The sequence below is a fragment of the Choristoneura fumiferana genome, chromosome 4 (assembly GCF_025370935.1).
Source record: "Choristoneura fumiferana chromosome 4, NRCan_CFum_1, whole genome shotgun sequence".
Classification (NCBI taxonomy): domain Eukaryota; kingdom Metazoa; phylum Arthropoda; class Insecta; order Lepidoptera; family Tortricidae; genus Choristoneura; species Choristoneura fumiferana.
In genome coordinates this window covers 2391982-2413488 of record NC_133475.1, presented here as the reverse complement: position 1 = coordinate 2413488, position 21507 = coordinate 2391982, and the positions used below count along the sequence as shown (strand labels likewise).

Genomic DNA, 21507 nt, shown 5'->3' with positions numbered 1-21507 from the left:
CCCGGGATAGGGATAAAATCTTGAAATAATAACCGCTGGGCTTAGAGTCATGAAATTTGGTATGTAGGTAACTAGACGTCTGGAATAACACGTAAGGGACTTTTTGACTCGATATTCCTACGGGATACCTAGGGATTTACCCCTTATTCATAAAACTTAACAAGCCTATGGTAACTAACAAATGCTTTGTCCCTTTCTAACAAATACAAATGTCGAAGTGACAGATAAGGACAAACGAATTTTAGCGGCATTTTAACTAAAATAGGTTTGATTGTCGTTTATGAATAAGGGGGAAAATCTCTAAATAACAACCACTGGGTTTAGAGCCATGAATTTTGGTATGTAGGTAGCTGGACCTCTGGAATAACACACAGGCTAATTTTTATCCCGATATTCCCACGGGATAGGGATAAAATCTTGAAATAATAACCGCTGGGCTTAGAGTCATGAAATTTGGTATGTAGGTAGCTAGACGTCTGGAATAACACATAAGCGACTTTTTGACCCGATGTTCCCACGGGATACCTAGGGATAAAATCTCGAAATAACAACCACTGGGCTTAGAGCCATGAAATTGGGTATGTAGGTAGCTGGACCTCTGGAATAACACATAATCTATTTTTACCCCGATATTCCATCGGGATAGGGATAAATTCTTGAAATATTAACGGCTGAGCTTAGAGTCATGAAATTTGGTATGTAGGAAGGTGGATGTCTAGAAAAACACATAGATGACTTTTTGACCCGATATTACCACGGGATACCTAGGAATAAAATGTCGAAATAACAACCGCTAGGCTTAGAGGCATGAAATTTGGATGTAGGTAGCCGTATGTCTGGAATAACACATAAGTACGCAACTTTTATCCCGACATTCCCACGGGATAGTTTTGTAACTAAGGGACCCCATACATCCCCGTATTATTATTATTATTATTTTGTATTTTTTCTTTAATTGTATACTGTAGTTTTTAAGTATTTTATTTGTAATTATTTTATTTTGAAAAAATGACTTTCTGCCAAGTTTCTTGCGGCGCATTCTTCTTGCAATGACGGTCATTCCGAAAGCGCTGGTAGTTTAAAAAATGAGATGTAAAAGTGCCCATTGCGGCCTATTTACTGAATAAATGATTTGAATTTGAATTTTGCATTTGAATTTGGATAGAGAAAAATTTTGAAACTTCAGCACTGGTTTAGAGTCTTGAATTTTGTACAGTTGTTCACAACACAACCTCAATGAAGACCACGATATAAATATTGGAAATTTCCAGGGGAATTTTGTAAAATCCCGAAAATTTCAATTGCAGCTACTACACCGAATAGTTTACGCGTGCGAAGCCGCGCGTAAAAGCTAGTTGCTAATAAATCAAATACGTCGTACTTTAACCGTAACCTTTGTGTGAAGAGTTCGTAAAAATCAGTGGGCCTTAGCTCATTTCAAATGAGTCCGCTATTTATAAACCCCCTTGCAAAAAAAAACGGGCACCTATGGTTTTTCAGATTTTTAGGCATTGAAGCTTAGAAAGTAAGCTTTCATGCACATTAAATACAAAAACTAAACTATTCGATCCGGTAGTTACAATTGAAATTCCGGATTTTACAAAACTCCCCTGGGAATTCCCAAAATTTATATCGTGGTCTTTCTTCCCGTGCGAATATCGGGATAAAATGTAGCCTATATGTTATTTCACACGTCCAGCTATCTACGTACCAAATTTCATCTAAATGCGTCCATCCGTTTTAACGTGAAGGAATAACAAACATACACACACGCGCAAACTTTCACGTTTATAATATAAGTAGAAAGTAGGATGATACTTAATAAAAAAAAAGTAAAACGGTATTTATTAACTAAAGAAAACAATAGGCAACCAAACACCCAAACGACACACTCGAATCGCATTCCAGAATGGAAAGGCAGTACGGCCGCCGCGTCCACTCGGCCACGCATTTGACAATAACTGCGTGCCTCTTACCACGACACTCAGTGCGCTTGGTGACAAACGACGCCCGTCATACAGAGGGCCTACTCCGAAATTCGAAGTTCGTATCGTACCGTCCCTCTCACTCTCGTATTAAACAGTATATAGTCTGTCAAAAAAGAGAAGAAATTAAAAAGTGGCATCACTGTAGTGTCATCCCTTTCAAACCCTGTCAAACCAAAAAGGGAGGACACTACAGTGTTGCCACTTTTTAATTTCTTCTCTTTTTTGACAGACTATAAGTGTCAGAGAGATGGAACGACACGAACTTTGCAATACTGTCGCTATTCCAAAACGTTATCATAATAGGTATCAACTCTTGCGAACAGACGGCTCCGCCGTTTACACTGGTGACTGTATAGGCCAGGAGACAAAGAAAACAAAAGAATCGTGTTCATTATACACTTTATTTTCACAAGATTAAGAACATCAACAAATCTCTTAAAAATTACTTTAACGAAACACTAACCGGGACGATCCCGTAGCTGCGTACAGTACTATTTACAAATAAGCTCTTTGGCTGTACAAAAGAAAATATACAGAGATGTTAAAAATAATCTACATAAAATTGCGAACCGAACGACGTAACGAATTTAAAATTAACAATAAAATTTCAACATTTAAAAATACATACAGAAAAAGTGCGTAAGAAAAATTTCTAACGTGCAATTTATACATTCTCGAATACTGACGTCGGTAAACGATTTATTGCTAAAATTTACATAAAAAAAAATCTTATTCGCATTATTATTAAACAAGTAGAAGTACAAGATTACAGAAAACTAATATAAAGGGATTTCTATGGGCTGATACCAACATCATTATTGTTTTGGATATCATAGATTGTCTTAGTGACCTAAAATCAGACCTCAATTCACGTATAACGGGACAGATATCTTTTTGTCAATTTTATATAATGTAAACATTATACAAAACTTTAATGTATATAAAATTTGTTACTACGTCATTTGGAGGCAAGGTATAATTTTGGTCACCCTAAAAATGAAAGCGCGAATTGACATAATTATTGTTTTCAAACAGTTACTAGTTTTCTTAAACTCGTCTAATTTGTGATTGTACTAAATTGAAACGCTACCGTAAGAACCGACTAAAGTCAAAATGACAAGCTTTAAAAAAATGCACAAATTACAAAATAACCTACAAATCGCGGATTATAATCTAATAGATAGATGTGTACGAATTACATTTAAAATCTCATCATAGGCCAGGAGTCGACGTAAGAAAATAATGCGCTTCGTTTGAAGTCTGCTCCTGGGCTATGATGAGTTGAAGCGTTAACTACCTAAAGTAGGCACAGAAGGGTTCAGTACATTTGGCTTATAACGGGAAATCTTAGGAATATCACATCGACTATTTTATTTACTCCCCTGGGATATGGAATGTAAATTCAATAAATAATAAAAAAGTGACAGCTAACTTTCAATTTAAATACCCGAGGGGATTAGGGTAAAGCGACGATAATTACCACTAAAATATTTACCCTAATTTTTACCCTACAAATAGCATTGAGCTGAGATCTTGTACCTAATTATTACGTATACCTATAAAATTGCTATACTATAATTATTACTCGAGAATGTACTAAGTACGGCGGTCTGGAGTGCCTCATACAAACTTCGGAGTATCGCCTTGAAATGTAAAATGTGATGTGTGGATTCTATAATAGGGTAAACACCTAATAACAGCCGGCTAATAAAACGATTACCCTACAAGAAGCAAAAAAAAAGATTCTACAAAAACGTAAAGAGCAAAATAATATGGTAAGGCTTATATAATCATCAAAATTTCATCAATATTTTTCTATTCTGTTATGATAGCAGTTTAGGTATTCCAAAAATAATGGTTACTGCGGACATTTTACCATATACCTACAGACAGAGACGCTAATTGATATTTAATCGTTTATAAGATAAGCGACGCAAAAAAATTATCAGCGATATCAGTTTAGGTGTTTTTTTTGTCGCTGTTGATATTTTTGCCTCACGCAGAGATGCCAATTAGAATCCAATCATTCATGCGACTATTTTAATCAACGACTCTCAACGAGGTTATGTTTAATCAAAATAACAGAAACGCCATAGCGGGACAAGTCAGCATATCCAGTGCATCTGTACTTAATAGCAAGGCTTTAAAATTGATTTACCACCTTATTCGTAACCATTTGTTAAGCTCAATATTAACTTAACATTCGTTTGTCTTTTGTAACTTTAACCCTAGCCAGACAGAGACAAAAACAAATTGATATTTAATAGTTTTGGTATGTAACAGGCTTACGTGAGATAGTTTCGTTATGTGTATTTCATTGTATATTTACAGAATAAAATATAAATTACATCCTAAACAATTAAACCGATTAAATTTAAGTTGAATCGAGATTTTAACACTTTTAAAGTCTTTTATTAAGAGCAAGACCTTACATTATTCGTATATTTGCGTCCCTTATGCTCGTAAGACATTAAAAACTTTTTTAACGATTATTTTACAAATTACTCGCGTGAGATTTGAATTTCGCCTACAATTTATTATCCACTAAATTTAATCTACGAAACACTATTGCCTTTTAAACAAAAATTTGAACTATTCCAGTAGATATGTGGTAAATTAGGAATATACAGCATTTTACCTAATAATTGTTCTAAAGAATTCAATTAATTTCTCAAATTGATCGACTAAATTTAGCCACGATTTCGATAAAGAGTAATAATAAAGTTTCGTTTAAAAAACTGCATAGGAATTAAAATATTCGCCATTATTTACTCTTTTTTTTCAGATCCAGGGTCCCTGTATTTCAACATTTATATATATTTTTTTATTTAATGGCGAATTTTTAATTACTATACTCGTAACTACGACGACGACATAAAATAGCAGAAATGAAATGAGCGAAGTGGCGCCCTCGTCGCAACTGTCACAGTTTTAGAAAATGGCAACAATTTACCCATGTTCTTCGCTGTTTTATATCGAACTCTTGGGTGCTTAAAATACAGTATTTTTACACGTTTTAAGAACCAAAGATCCTGCGATTTCCAGCGAAAATCCTATTTCAATTGACCAAAATAGGCAAATAACCTACTCACAAAACAAGATTAGTGCTTGGTAAACTTAAAAAAAAAAACATCACCCAATCACCAGGCCGCTATTCTATAAACGTAACCAACGACAAGTCACTATGACCATTCGAAATCCATTACTGGCCTCTACTACGAAGTGCACAATTCGATCTTCGCATCTTGCCGTCCCGCTGTTGCTTATATTATTTAATACGGGAGTGAGAGAAACGGTACGATACGAACTTCGATTTTCGAATTTCGTAGTTGCCCTTATTTGAGGATATCCATCAGAGATAACACATTAGTTACCGCGTAATAGCAGCCGCTACATTCCTTCACCGTCAGTTGGCGTTAGAGTAGAACCAGAGAGTCCTGGCAGTAGCAATGTAAAGCAAACCCTGTTCTGGCAACCCTAAAAATTTGTCCAGCAAGGAGCAATGTAAATTGAACTGTGACAACCGTAAAGCTGTGATTCACATTCGCACGAATATGGTAATCATACTGAAAATGTTTACAAAGAAAAGTTTAAAATAAAAAAAGAAAAGCTTCAACCATTCCTCATTAAGTGATGAAGAAAGTTATAGTGAGTATTTTATAAAGTCATTTGTAGGCTTTGAATTTCTTGAATTAGATTCTGATTGAATTAATGTTTACAAAAAAAATAAAAACCATTCTGTCTCAAATGTTGATGATTATTTTTATCTGTGAAATGTGTTGCCAAACTTTTTTTTTGCCGTAATTTTTTACTGCATCGATTCGCTGGTCAGACTTCATCAGCACACACTATCGAGTGACAACTATCGAAGGAAATAGAATCACGAACGGTAGCGGTGGGGAAGTAACCTAACGTATGAAGTGACGTCACTTGTTCCATATTAAACCGGGCATCATACTGACCACGAAATTAACATTATTTTAATTTTACAGCGCATTGGAGTTTCAACTGTAATGCTGTAATTTTTTTGTTGAAAAATAAATAAATACTGTCGATGTCACGTTTACAAACGGGCCGGTCAGCAAAAACAGTCAACATCCACACGCAAAACAGTGGTAACTAAATACGACTTCACATAATTTAAAAATAAATAACTACATAATGTTTATATGTAACATTTTTACACGTAAAACAAATCTATACGATGCTGCCTGAGCATTTACCGTTGGTCAACGAAAGATTGTTACCAAGAGATGCCCCCCGGCCTAACGTACCGTGGGTAAACGTAGCCCCGTTTAGACTGTCGTAACCGTTCATGTATTGGTTGTTTTGAAGACCAATCAGTAACTCTACTAGAGCGTTGGCTGAGCTTTGTGCGTTCAACAACTCGAATATGATGCAATTGCATTCCGGTTCTGGATTTTTGATGTTGCTCTTGTTGCTTGAATTGGAGCTTGTGGAGTTGGTGGCTGAGGAGTTTGTGGAACTTACGGGGGGGTTGGGGTGGAGGGGGCAGGTTAATTGGAGGTTCTTTGGGTACTGGGTGGGGACTCCTGAGAGGTGGTTGGCGGCGGCTCGGGCGTAGAATACGCAGGTGTGGCCATCCGCGTCCGGGTAGTTTGGGTTGCCGTTGTGCTGGAATAGAAGAATTTGGTGTTATTTTTTGATCTGTTAGGCATTGAGTTAATATGAGGGATAATTTAATAACGTTGAGTTTCTTGCCGGATTCTTCTCAGCAGAGGTTTTTGGTAGTTTTTTTTTTGACATTCATAAGTGCTTGTTAAAGCCTAAATTGAATAAAGATATTTTGACTTTGACTTTGAATTTGAATTTTAAGCTTTACATTAAAAATTCGACTGAATTTCAAATCCGAGACGCGGACGTAGAATAGCGGACGACAGAAACGACGTTATTATGATCATCATGCGCGTCCTATTAGTTCTGTTAAGCGATACTAGATGCCGCTAATGACGGCAGCCGCCCCGCAGTGAGTTTCCTGTTAGTTTCCTTAGGCGATACTAGATGACGGCCACACGGCCAGCATGCGCGCTAGTAGAGACACAGTTGCCCCGCAGTGCGTTTCCTGTTAGTTTCCTTCGCCAATACTAGATGACGGCCACACGGCCAGCATGCGCGCTAGTAGAGACACAGTTGCCCCGCAGTGCGTTTCCTGTTAGTTTCCTTAGGCGATACTAGATGACGGCCACACGGCCAGCATGCGCGCTAGTAGAGACACAGTTGCCCCGCAGTGCGTTTCCTGTTAGTTTCCTTAGGCGATACTAGATGACGGCCACACGGCCAGCATGCGCGCTAGTAGAGACACAGTTGCCCCGCAGTGCGTTTCCTGTTAGTTTCCTTAGGCGATACTAGATGACGGCCACACGGCCAGCATGCGCGCTAGTAGAGACACAGTTGCCCCGCAGTGCGTTTCCTGTTAGTTTCCTTAGGCGATACTAGATGACGGCCACACGGCCAGCATGCGCGCTAGTAGAGACACAGTTGCCCCGCAGTGCGTTTCCTGTTAGTTTCCTTAGGCGATACTAGATGACGGCCACACGGCCAGCATGCGCGCTAGTAGAGACACAGTTGCCCCGCAGTGCGTTTCCTGTTAGTTTCCTTAGGCGATACTAGATGACGGCCACACGGCCAGCATGCGCGCTAGTAGAGACACAGTTGCCCCGCAGTGCGTTTCCTGTTAGTTTCCTTAGGCGATACTAGATGACGGCCACACGGCCAGCATGCGCGCTAGTAGAGACACAGTTGCCCCGCAGTGCGTTTCCTGTTAGTTTCCTTAGGCGATACTAGATGACGGCCACACGGCCAGCATGCGCGCTAGTAGAGACACAGTTGCCCCGCAGTGCGTTTCCTGTTAGTTTCCTTAGGCGATACTAGATGACGGCCACACGGCCAGCATGCGCGCTAGTAGAGACACAGTTGCCCCGCAGTGCGTTTCCTGTTAGTTTCCTTAGGCGATACTAGATGACGGCCACACGGCCAGCATGCGCGCTAGTAGAGACACAGTTGCCCCGCAGTGCGTTTCCTGTTAGTTTCCTTAGGCGATACTAGATGACGGCCACACGGCCAGCATGCGCGCTAGTAGAGACACAGTTGCCCCGCAGTGCGTTTCCTGTTAGTTTCCTTAGGCGATACTAGATGACGGCCACACGGCCAGCATGCGCGCTAGTAGAGACACAGTTGCCCGCAGTGCGTTTCCTGTTAGTTTCCTTCGCCAATACTAGATGGCGCCACTCACCCATATCAGCAGCTGCGCGGCGGGCAGCTGCCCCGCGGCGGCGGCGGCCCGCAGCGCCAGCGCCCGCTCGGCCGGCGCGGGCGCGCGCGGCGCGGGCACGGCCAGCATGCGCGCCAGTAGCGACACGGCGCCGCGCGAGCTCGCCGTTAGCAGCGAGTCGACGCCCGTCGGGACTTCGGTGGAGGAGAGGAACGCGCGCCGCTCGTATTTTAGGCGGATCCATCTGTGAAGTCAATGTTAGTTCACTGTTTGCAGGTGGTAGGATCTTGTGCAAGGTCCGCCCGGATTGCTACCACCATCTTGCTCGTTAATCCTGCCGTGAAGCAGCAGTGCTTGCACTGTTGTGTTTCGGCGTGGAGAGTAAGACAGCCGGTGAAATTACTGGCACTTGAGGTATCCCATCTTAGGCCTCTAGGTTGGCAACGCATCTGCAATCCCCCTGGTGTTGCAGGTGTCTATGGGCGGTGGTGATCTCTTACCATCAGGAGACCCACTTGCTCGTTTGCCATCCAATCGAATAAAAATAAAAATAGTTCGTTACTAGATATTAAATGAAGTGAAATGGGACGTAGTTATGCAAACAGGAACCAACCCCCACCTCCCCCAAAATATCGAGTTGATAGAAGATGCATTTTATTAACTTGTTGCATACTTATCTCAATTTTGGGGGGAGGTGTGAGTTGGTTCCTGTTTGCATAATTTGGAACTCGAACAAATTCAACCTCATTAATTACTAACTAAAGTGTAGATACGTAGACGTTTTTATCAAGAGCTTACCTCTCCTTTTCTTCCCTGCTGGAAGAGGCGATGGGTTTGATGTGCCCGCGCAGGTCCGCCTCCCAAATGGAGTTGGCGAGCCCGTTGCCCATCGACACCATCACGCTAACATGCCCCAGCCTGGAAACAAACAGCTTGCTTTAGTAAATGAGGGAGAGAGGAAGAAAGAACGTCAAATGGTAATGGTGAAATTAGTCAACCTTTTAAATGGGTTGTTATTATTTACCTACGATTGATTTTTTAAAGTCTTTATTACAATATTAGCCGTTACCCGCGACTCCGTCCGTGTAGGATTCGGTTTTCACTATCCCGTGCGAACTATGCAACTTTCCGAGATAAAAACTATTCTATGTTCTTCCCTGGGACTCAAACTATCCGTATACCGAATTTCATCTAAATCGGTTAGTAACAAATAAATAAACAAACAAACAGACTTACAAACTTTCGCATTTATTATATTAGTGGAATTTACTATTTAAGAGTAATAAGAGCTTTCAATTTCATTGGTTTTTACGCTCTATCACAAAACTAGTACCTATGACAGTGGACAAGAAACTTTTTTTGGACTATCGCAGCTAAAAAAAAATAACGACCCAGTTTAATGTGAAATCACGCGAGCAGAACGGTGGTTCGCAGTGCGCGTGTTGCGCCGAGAAGAAGGGGTACGAATTAGCCTGAAACATGTCGAGCTAAACTCGATTTAAGACGTTGAGTTATCCGGATTTATTTCATTAGGCATGAGTGAGTCTCACGGTACTTTCATATTCAACGACCCAATTATGCACTAGTTCCCCTCTTGATTGTACATGTATCCAATACTAGATGGCGCCACTAAGCATGCTACAAATGCTGAAAACGGGATAGTGATGGGTACTCACGGCCACTCGTCCAGGTCCAGCGATCGCACCCTGGAGATGTGCGAGCCGAGGTTGCGGTGTATCCCGGAACACTCGATGCAGATGAGCACGCCAAGGTTCAAGCTCGCCCAATCAGGATCTGATTGAGGGAAAACAAGATCATAAACAATTTATTTTTTTGACAAAATAGGGTGGTAAAACAAGGCATGTTTATTAAGCTTCGATATACATATTGTGGAGTTTTAGAGCCCGTTCCCACTTGTCAGTTGTCGGATTATGTAATGTGTGTGACACACATTTGTTGCATAGACGTAGTTATCATAAGGTGAACAAAGTAATTGTTTATAGTTCATTAGACCTAATGGTTTCCGCGTGTGAAGCCACAGATTGAGGCTAGTAATATTTGACCTTCGTCGAGATACGTACCGTTAGCACCGCAGTCGCAGCACTTGTCGTTCCCCTTAACTCTTCTGATGTAGTAAGTGGCTCGCACGTCGCCCGTTGAGTTGGCGCCCGTGGGTGCCGGCTGGCGGGACGTCTGGAAAACAATTGTTTGTCGTAACACACTGCAGTGGCGTGGTACCGTAACAAGTCGACGTCAGTTGACAAGCGTGGCAAAGGCTGTGTAGTGTACACTTACTGCAATGTACTGCCAAACTCACGTTGCCTAACGAAAATGTTTACTACACGCTACAGCTGAGGGGTTGCACATGCGTTGTAGCGTTGCAACGAATACCATATTTACGAATACGAATAAAGATTTTTATTATTCTGCGAATACAAAATTATCAATACAAATGGCTAAGTATGATTGATCAATCACTTGTTAATGAACATAAACTGTATTTAATAAGTAAATAAAATAACCAAAATAACTTTTTGATTTATAAAAAACATATTTCGTAGATAGTTGAGCCTCGAGATGTTTTTACTTTCACGACACTGCCAGCTGTTGAAATTTGGTTTTATTTTCAAAATCTAAGCTTTAATCAAAATGGCTAAAATGATCGACTACATTTTAATATACTTCTCCTTTCCTATACCTTACTTTAAAAAAAACATAATGACAAAAAATGTAATAAATAAAGTAAAATAATAAATAGTCTCACCCGTCCCTGCAGCGACTGCAATATCTGCGCTTCCACACACGCCACCCAGGCGTCTCTTTCTGCCGCGCACGCCATCCCGCTCGCACCACACACCTCCCAACGCCATCTTTTGCCGTCGAGCGATACTATCGTGAACTCGCATGACGCCGCGCCATCGCCATCTAGTGGATAATACATTAACTGATTAGTCTTGAAGATGGGTTTAGTTCCACTCACATGCTGAGCCACCAATTTTAGCAGCTCTCTCTCTCTCTTTATTAATTTGTAAAAGCCAGCAAACAAAATACTATTTGAAAAAAAAAACTCACGCATGTTTTCATGAAAATGTAAAGAAATGGTCTATGAAATCGAGGAATTTCAGCAGTCAAAGCAACGCAACCACACCTGACGTTAGTAAGTTAAAAGTCGCTGTCTTTTATTTTAATAGAAGTAATTTAAAAACATGAAGTATCTAGTCAATGTCATACACTTTGCTTCAAGTTAGCACTAGCAGAGTAGTGGCAACAAAGTGAGAACAAGAGTCGATCCCCCATCAATTGTTCCCCAAAGAACGCACCAAAGATTAGTTTAGCACCGCTTACATTCAATTCAACGGACTAGCGAGCACCAATCCACTTGTGGAGGGCTATGAGACCCATCACACTGCCACCACAACCCAGCCAGCCAGCCGCCAGCGCAACGTTTTATGCGAACAAGTACACTGATTCGCGCGACAGGACGCCTGCGCTGCGTAAGCCCGGCGTTCAGCAGCCGGCCAGCGCTGGCATCGCGTCAACTCTTACACACGTTGCGCGTTCCACCTTTCAAAATGTTTAAACTATATCTGCTCACCATCTTCTCCATTCTTAACCCCGCTGCTCTTCATCCTGCGATGCCTCTTCTTGACGTGAGGCGTGTCTTTATCCCCGTTCGTGGTGAGTTCCACCTCTGAGGCCAACGACTGCCGGCTGGATGCCGGCTCTTTCAGGGTGTCGAAGGCAGACATGAGGGCTTTGTCTGTGACGCGCGTCGGTTTGTCTTTATAGCCTGGAATTCAATAAAAAGAAATTTCAACACATCAACATTTTAAATACTTACTTAAGAAACAAAATATTTGAAAAAACATGTAATTAAAATGAACAATAAAAATTCAAAACAATAAATTACAATATGAATAACAAAATATCGATGTTACAATGACTGAATAAAAATAAAATGGTATATTATTAACTTGACACATTAGCTTAAGTAAAAATTTGTAAAAACCAATCTTGCAGTTAGATTTCTACCCACTTCAATGACCGCATTGACTTTTTGTTTTAATGTGTGGCGTTTGGTGGCGCCATCTGTTGTCGAACAGCTGAACTACAAAGTAAGAATTCAATACTTCTCTAGTAGTGGGTCAGAATTAACAAGCAAGATTTGAGGCAAAAATTATAAATGTGAAGATCTTTGCCTGTTTATTCTACTTCACATTGTAATAGTCAGTAACAAAACAAAAGCAACATCAACTTCAGATAGAACAAAAGCTTACCCAGACTCAACCCTCCAATGCTGTCATGGAGATCTAGACTGCTGTACCCATTGTAACCCGGAACAGTTGTGATGATAGACTTGGATCCCCTCGGCTTCTGCCCTGGGACCTTGACAGTGACATACTGGAGCGATATCTCTTTTCCATTCACATCCTCCATGTAGTCCTGGAAAATTATAATATTGAGATAAAACGCTAACCATATTCCTCGTTAAAGACGGAGGTTCATGGTGGATGCAGGCTGCTACCAACTAAACCAACTGGAGCTCTATGGAGGAGGCCTTTGTCCAACAGTGGACACCTGTGGCTGATATGATGATGATGAATCATTTTCAGCGAGGAAGACAGAACATGGGTTGGTAGTTTAACAATGAAGTACTCGCAATAAGTCTTTTTTTTTTTACATAGTATAAAATAAAGACACTTCCCAGCGACTCTCTGTATACTACGCTTAGGTATTTTAAACTACGCAACGGATTTTAATACGGCTTTTACCATCAGTTACAAGTAGATAATTTTTCACGGAAGGTTCATATTATATTGATAAATATGCTAGCGCTGCGCCCCCCGTCTTCGCGCGGGTGTAGTTTTGGGGAAAGACAGTTGAAAAATATGAAGCACCTTTGATTAGAGACCTGTTTTTCAAAATCGCACCTGTGTGATGCAGAGACATTCATTTCATATAAACAGTTGTATTATGTAAAGAGCAGTTATAAAATGAAATATCGTTTTGTTTATCAATAACGAATCTGTAAAAGCCTACTTTACGATTAAGATGAACAAGGAAAATCATTAAGTACAATAATAATAGAGGAAAATTGTATTCAACTGACAGTCCTAAGGTCAACAGGAGGACATCTTTGCTATAAGAAATTAAATATTATATTTTACTAGCCTTTGCGTGCGTGTTCGCTCGCGTTACTGTTAAGTGAACTGAAATTCCGAGATTACTTAATTCTCATGTGAATTTCCGAAAAATACAATATTGTGGTCTTCATCAACGATGAATAACGAACAACCGTACAAACTATATATAACAAGGTTAGTGTTTTGGAACTTTACATGGATCCCGGAATAATAAATAAATATACAAAATATGGCCTGCCCATTTCCACCTAACCAATCTAATTCACTTGACTATGTGGCTTGGTAAGTTTTTAATCAATTTCACTTACATGTAAACTAGGATGATACGTGAGCCTGCCGTCATCACATAGCGTCACATATTTCTTCTTCCACTCTTTATTCAGCGCCTTACTGCTCTTTTTGTATAAGTACCCCTGCTTCAACGGTATAGCCCTTCCGGACCCAAGCTCTCCATTCTTCAACCTGTCATCACCTTTCTTCGAAGGGGTGAACAGATTCGATCTTCTCCTAGACTTCCTAGAAGTTGTCGGGGTTGAGGATGGCGTAGGTAAATCTTTGGAGTCTTTTGAAGGTTGAAGGTTGTCCAGGCAGTGCGGGGCTGTGAATTTGACGTTGTTGTTTTCAGTGGCTATTGAAACCAGTCCTGATGAGGACCCATGGCTGCCGAGAGAGTTGCCCCAACGGGATGATGTGTCTGAACCATTTGTACTGTGTATCTCGACGACATGGGTGGACGAAATACCGCTGCTGTTGGACGATGCGTCGAAGGATGACGCGCCGCGGTGGAGGTGGTGGGAGGAAGCTGATAGCGTGTGGTGACCGCGAGGGAGGGAGTCCTGAAACAATTATACGATTATGTTAGAAGGCTGTTAGACTAATTTACCTACATAACTAACTGGTTGAGTGAGGCGTTACTTTCCGAAGGTTCAATCTATAATAAATGAACTATCTTTTACCTTCAAGACGGCTACGTGTGTACGATACGTGTTTTCATGCAGAAACCTGCCCTACTTTCCACAATAAATCAACATAATAAATCGTCACTACTTTTAAAAAAGTTCGTATCTGAAAGTCGATAATTTCTCTGAGTGAACTTTATGAACATTATTTCAAGGGTCAATTTTGGTTACATATTGATTTGAGATACGAGGTTTTTCCAAAGTGTGACTATATATCATACCCATACCAACTCAACTATCGCAAACACCACACAAGATGCTAACAGGTTTCAAACTCTCAACGAGTTCGTTCTCCACGCTATTTGCTACGCATGAAAACACTTGTGTGTCGCACAGAATTAGGAGTCTTGCACGAGTAGCAGCGGAGCATCGAGGTAAAGGTCTAAAAACGAGAGAACAATCTTCAAATTTATAGGTTCTCTTAGGCCTGACGTGGCCTAACGCGCACGGATAATTTTACTATGGTCGTAATTTAGAAAATGTGGGAAAGAGAGAACCGACTGGCACAAATAAAGAAGTCACTCGTGCGATGTTGTGTCGTTAACAAGGATGCTACAGAGACAGCGAGAAAGAGTATTTCCGGACCTATACAACTTGGGTATCTTCAAAAATGTGCCTACTTTTTTCTTAAAGGGCCGGCAACGCATCCATAATTCAACTTATGTTACGCGTGTCCAAGGACACCGGCGATTGCTTTTCACCAGGTACCCGCCTGCTCGTTTTCCCCCTATCATATAAAAAAAAGCATTATTCATACATAGTAGTGTTTTATTTTTTTATATTTTATGATAGTTAGATACTTAATTTTCTATTTTACTTTCATTGTTAATTATCTCTTTTTCCCATTGTCATTCAGGTGTTTTGCTATAGTCTTTAAAACCATGTAAGTAAAAGTACCAATGTAAGTAAATAGGCCACATACATATGAATACAACTTAGCATAACAATGAAAATCCTGTCTTTGAAATCTGTGACCTAGTTAGATAGGAACATAATGAAGTGCTAACATCAATCATAAATTACAGTCATTGTTACTGAAGTTCTGTTTACATTTTATTTATTACAAACTAGCATTCGCCCCGGCGTCGCATGGGTTCTTTGAAAAAAAAAAGAGGCAATAAATAAAGAAAGAGATTTTTCATCTCATTTTCCCAAACTACACAAGCACGGAGCCGGGACGCTACGAAAACTTAATATTTTTGGGGGGTTGGGTTGCTTTAATCACTACTTGTACTATTATTTATTCTGTGCCTTAATAGCTAGGTCCTTGCATAAACAACTGAGAACCAACTCCCTGGAGCCTATTATGAGGAGAAGAGAGTTGGTGGGGTTTTCTGTCTACCCACAGTCTTGCTGCAGCCATTTGCTGGAAAGCCAGGAGGAGCCCGCATTCTCCCATTAGGCTCCGGGGAGTATTTGGGGTCAGTCTCTTTTGTTGATCCCCATTAGCGTCTTCCTTGACCAACCCTCACCCTTTTGTTTACAATTCTAAGCTGAAGGATTTGAGTTTTCGATGTATGCATTTACTTAAAACTAAGGCTTCCTTGCCCTTCAATCAAAGGGAGGGAGGAGGGAATCTGAGGTCTTTTTTTCCTCTTAAATAACTCTATCTAACGAAAACGACGAACGACGACGAACTAGATGAAAACGGCATTCACATTCATCACCAAATTTTTTTTTTCCTGTTTTGTTGAGACTGAACACTCCAGCTGATAATGTCAGCCTCATGGGTGCTCGCTCATTTTCCCTATGCAAGGGACATTGGTATTAAAAAAGTGGTATATGCAAATGGCTTCGTGAGATGCTGGCTCTGAGAGCCAACAATTGACCTGGCCAGTGGGCATGGGGCCCAAACCCCCAAGAACTCTTCTCCTCAAGTCTGAGTTCCGAGCATTCCAACAACAAACGGGACAAGTCTTCTACCTTCTGGCAAATCTCACACAGAGGTAACCACCCGGTTTAACTCTCATTGTGTGTAAGAATTTGTTTGTTGGGATGTGTTCGGAACATACCCTGAAAGCAGATACTAACACTTCTTGTAAGGTTGGCAAAGTCAAACCAAGGTGTCCACAAGGGACTTGTTTGGATGGTTCTATACCAGATCCCTACAGCCCTGGATATCATAACCTAGTTTAAAAGATCTAAGTGTACATACATACAGACTGACAGATGGCGAGAAGTGACAGCTTTATAACACCACCAAAGTAAGGTGGTTGAAATACTCAAAGACTGTAGGCGATTTCCGTTTTTTTACAATTTAATTAAATTACATACTTAATACAATTAACTATATACATCACTTTACACAAATTGAAATCAAAACAAGATAATGAGTGTGAGAATCAGTATTTCTAATCATAATCACTTTAGAACTTATCATGGGAAAGTCCGTTTCCCAGGATAATCTTGATAACGATTCCATAACAAACCCAATTCTTAACAACTTATCTGTTGGATGTAACGGCGAGAGATTACCAATTGGATTGTGATAAGATAGTAATTTAGTTTTCTTAGAAAGACTGTTGACTGAACACTTAGTTCTAGATCACCTCTTTTTTTGGAATTTACACCTAAAAATTTGGTTATCATTTCTAGAAATTCCGTCTTGTTGGTATCCACTGGACCTATGTGAGATAGTATTTGATTTTGGATTGAGTCAGTATGTTTTTACTTTTGTTTACTAGTTTTAGGGGCTGCTGCATGCACCACCCATTAATTAATGTTATTTGACGGATAAATGTGATGCCTTCTCAGTCTATTTGAACAAAACAAACAGCTAGACAGCATCACATTTATCCGTCACATAAATTTAATCAATGGATGCTGTAACAGGGGGTTAGTTTTTAAACTTTAGATGAGGTGCTTTATGGAGGGGATGGAGTCATGCAGTCAGAAAAAGTCCATAATAGACAACTGGGAAGGGATGGTTTAGAAATTGCCAGATTTTCACTAGCTTTCAAAAAGTTGGAAAACTCCCGACTTTGTCACTTCATATCTCAAAAACGGCTGACACGATTTTGATAAAACATGTCTAAGAACCATCGCTAGAAAATCTGCTTTCAATTTAAAAAAAAACGCATTCAAATCAATCCACACATTTAAGAGCTACGGTGCCACAGACAGACAGACAGACACAAATAGCGGTCAAACTTATAACACCCCTCTTTTTGCGTCGGGGGTTAAAAAACCTGGCTGCACACTCTCAAGCTCCGGAGCTAACTAAAAAACAGAGATGTGAGACCGGGTTTGAACCCACAAACCTCTGCTTGAGAGGCCATAGGTCAAACCACTAGGCCACCACAACTGGAAGATTGGCTTAAGCATGCAATTTGCAAAATGTGGGTGCTAACTAGCTTGTCATGATTTAATTAACAGATCTGATGAAAATCTATAAATTTATAAATGTTTTAATTTATTATACAAAATGCCATTAAAAGCTCTCGAAGCAAATATATTAATATATTATACAGAGAAATTATTTTTCTCCCAATTAAATTGAATCAAGTTATGAACTGGATTCTGAATAATTAAATAAAATGTACATTTCAAGCTTAGTTTTAAATGTTTAAGTAATGAAGTTGGCCTGACATTGGACACCTGTATTCAATTTCACCACTTTCATTTATAAATAAACTAACCAAACCATTACCAAGACTAGAGGTTCAATCACATGGACCATTTATAGAATCAATAAAAATTACCTATGATAAGTATATTGGTTTAAAAAGTTACGGTCCAGACCAGAGGTTTTTCAAAGAGGAATGTTAAGGATTTTTTAAACTTGTTTACAAACACAGCCATAGGCCTAAATAATCGCTATACACGGATATTATGTTTCAAAAATAGAATAAAGATTTGCTAGACTCGGGTCACTAGGTGTTAGGCTCATTAAAACATAATTATTCTCACAAACCAGATTATGCTAGTGTTTAAATTAAACTCACCTTATAAAGGAATGTGGAATGATTATGGCTCGGAGAGTTCGCCAGAGGCTGAGGCGTCACAGGCCGGGACCCCGTCAAGCACTGCTGCGACGCCGACAACCGCGACCCAACGATCTTTTGACACGCTAAAACCAAAAACAAACACTTTTAAACCACTTCCTCACATCACAAACTAGAGAAATCACAGCAAATTCCATCGAGAACGTCATAATTTATTCGAAATTCAACACACATTCGAATTTGGCTGATTTCCTACGATCGCGTTCTTCGGCGCGCTGTATGTTATAACACGAGCTCCGGCGTCTCAGGCTCGCTATCGGCGACATGTTCGATTTGAAAATGAGCGTTTTATCCATCGTTCCATTCAGAATTTGATTTAAATAACAAATTTAAGCGGTAGCGGCCGACGCGAAGTCAAGACAAAGCGTACTGTCAAAAATGTAAACAACTTGCGACGAATGAACGAAAACGAACGAACGACCGCTCGGCGGGAGGCCGGTGTTACCACTGCGCGCCGTAGAAATCCCCCCGCACCAAAACTAGATCCCGCTGCCTCGCATACACTCATCCATCACGCAATGCTAGGCCATTCCTCGCAAAAAATCTTCAATATCGAATATTATGTAATTCAACGGTCAGTCACTTTTTATAGTTATTTAAAAGGTGTAAATTTTACCAAGTTTAATTTACATCGTGCCGCATCAAAGTAAAGGCTGTGGTAAAGGTCGTTTAGATATAACATTTTACTAATAGTAATAAGTATTAAGGATGTTTTCAGTCAAAGTCAATATATCTTTATTCAATTTAGGCTATAACAAACACTTGTGGATGTCAAAAAAAAACTACCACCGGTCCGGAAAAACTTCTGTTGAGAAGAATCCGGCAAAAAACTCAACGAGGTATATATTTACTTAAACAGATTTAGGTACAATATTATTAAATGATATTTTATTAGTATGCTTGTACAAAGTTTGCGTGCGGAAGCTACCGAGTTATCAAATGGGAACATCCTAATAAAGCTCCGACGACAAACAACACTAAAATGCAAATAAAAACGATTTTGTGAACTGATTTACATCAACGTTACATGTAAATAAACAGTAACAGCATTCCGACGGCTATTGTTATCGAGCGATTGACATGAAGTTGTGACGTCACAAATAAAATATAAAAAACGTGTTCTTACCATCTTGGAATACTCGTTCAACGTTCAATCCATACGTAGCGCAAGTCTCGTAGTATGAGCATCTTCGTAATTCGTTTGACAGCTTGCGAGCACGGTTGTCATCCACGACGCGTGGACTACTTTCACTTATGGCATCTGAAAGAGTAAGCAATCAATTTTGTAAATGGACAGGAAATCTATCGGAAACGCATGAGTAACTTCTTTGTTTTAGTATTTTTTGTTAATTATTCTGGAAATTGCGATCGTGTGCCGATAAAAGCTTTTTACTTGGAACTTATCAATATCGTATTTCAAAAATAATAATATATGTAAGTACCTACTAAAATGAGTCATAAAAAATAATGTTACATTATGAAATTTCTTTAAGTATATCAAACTTCATCAGTGATACTTATATGTTACAACATAAATTAAGATGTAGTGTAGAAGGTAGAAATTAATTTACCTTGTGTTCCAACAAGAATGATAGGAATCTCAGCTGAATTCCGGTAGTGGGACATTTTGTTGAAGTAATTCGCGACGGTGTTGTAGCTAACCTCGTTGTCGAGACTAAACACAAAGATCACGGCGTCCACCCAGGCTGTGAACTGTAACAATGAAATATAAACATTAGCACTTAAGTACAAACGAGTATAGTAAGCAAGTAAAGAGAACGAAGTATATTCCACCTGAAAAAATACGTGAAAGCAGTGCAGTAACTAAAAATTCCTCAATGGTTAACATTTTTAAATCCATGATTATCAAGTCATCGCCACACAACTGCAAATAACTACCGCATTACGTAAAACCGAAAACCCCCAACATGTAACCCCAGTATTGCAAAACTATTCCAATGGAAAAAAACACCCCTAGTCGGTGGTATGGTATAATTACGTGGGGTAATTTGTGTAGACGTGGGGGATTAAGGAAGGGTTAAGTACCTACCCTATGTAGTTTTTACTCGATCTATGTACTAAAGATGCTATGTATTTCATTGCAGCGCTCAGTGTCATGTCAACCAATTGACCTTATAACTACCTGTGTAATAATAGAGCTTTACTTTATTGAAGCTAAAAGACGACCATAGCAAAAATTTGAAACGTTACCTAGTAACGGTTGCGCAAGATAGCGAGGTAATTTATTCAATTTCAATCAATAGTAAAGTTGTGTGTTGATAAACAGATTAAAAAAAACTCTATCGACGACGACGAATGTTGCTACGACATAACAATCAACTACGTTTAATAGCTAAAAGAAACATCGTCTACATGGACGACGTAAAGCATAGTAGATTTTCCCGATGTATGCGTTGTATTAAAAAGAAAAATCATGTGCGGTAGACAATGAAAAGTGTATGGGCAGCTCAGCTTCCACTTGAATGAAGAATGCGTAGGAGGGTGTCACCCCTTTCCTCTGAAGAACAATTGACGGTAGGAGACGCGTCATCCGACATACGAGAGGTGCGTGATGATGACGACATGCAAGAACATATATGGCATGTCAGCTCTTTGTTTAGCTTTTTTTCAACAAATATTTGAAAAATCTTTACGAACCTGCACTGAATTTTGAATGCCCAATAAATTAAATCAAAAAATTCAAAGGTTCAAATGAAATAAGTAGAATTTACTATAATATTCGAAGCAAAGGTTAAAAGAAATGTATGGATAGAATGTGTCATTTGCAATTTGACACATCACTGAAACATCGTTATCATTGCTGTGAAACCCCTGAAAGCCTTCCACGATAACGAAATTAGAATAATGAGAGGACTCTATCAGTCTTCTTTCGAATCGAGGCCAATTTATAACGTAACTAGCCTTTTCCCGCAGCTTCGCACGTAAACAATTAGATCTGGAAACCGAATTGAAATTCCGGTATTTAAATTAATTCCCATGGGGATTCCCAAATGTTAAATCGTGGTCTTCATTCACATTGTACGACGTACAGTTTTTACAAAATTTTTAACCGTATATATTTTAAGTTCTAAGTCATAATTCAAAATATACAAAGGTATATGGAATATCAAATTTTACTTAATAACGAGAGGAATCTATCAATCTTCGGAAAATATAGTG

General features: G+C 39.6%; 1 protein-coding gene across 3 annotated transcripts in view; it reads right to left on the bottom strand.

The window, feature by feature from the left end:
- Nucleotides 1–2370: 2370 nt before the first annotated feature.
- Nucleotides 2371–21507, bottom strand: part of LOC141427271 (centaurin-gamma-1A-like) — a 72878-nt gene continuing 53741 nt past the window's right edge. For 2 of the 3 annotated variants that reach the window (XM_074086557.1, XM_074086559.1), the window contains 12 exons: nucleotides 19899–20040; nucleotides 19454–19588; nucleotides 18268–18392; nucleotides 13673–14200; nucleotides 12498–12663; nucleotides 11816–12010; nucleotides 10985–11145; nucleotides 10302–10413; nucleotides 9897–10014; nucleotides 9019–9138; nucleotides 8242–8464; nucleotides 2371–6623 (listed from right to left, as the gene is read on the bottom strand). In XM_074086557.1, the coding sequence (XP_073942658.1) occupies nucleotides 6186–6623; nucleotides 8242–8464; nucleotides 9019–9138; nucleotides 9897–10014; nucleotides 10302–10413; nucleotides 10985–11145; nucleotides 11816–12010; nucleotides 12498–12663; nucleotides 13673–14200; nucleotides 18268–18392; nucleotides 19454–19588; nucleotides 19899–20040 (2463 nt within the window). In that variant the 3' untranslated portion in view covers nucleotides 2371–6185. Of the gene's footprint in view, nucleotides 6624–8241; nucleotides 8465–9018; nucleotides 9139–9896; nucleotides 10015–10301; nucleotides 10414–10984; nucleotides 11146–11815; nucleotides 12011–12497; nucleotides 12664–13672; nucleotides 14201–18267; nucleotides 18393–18499; nucleotides 18761–19453; nucleotides 19589–19898; nucleotides 20041–21507 lie in introns of those variants that run through there. The other variant, XM_074086558.1, reaches the window with a different exon arrangement.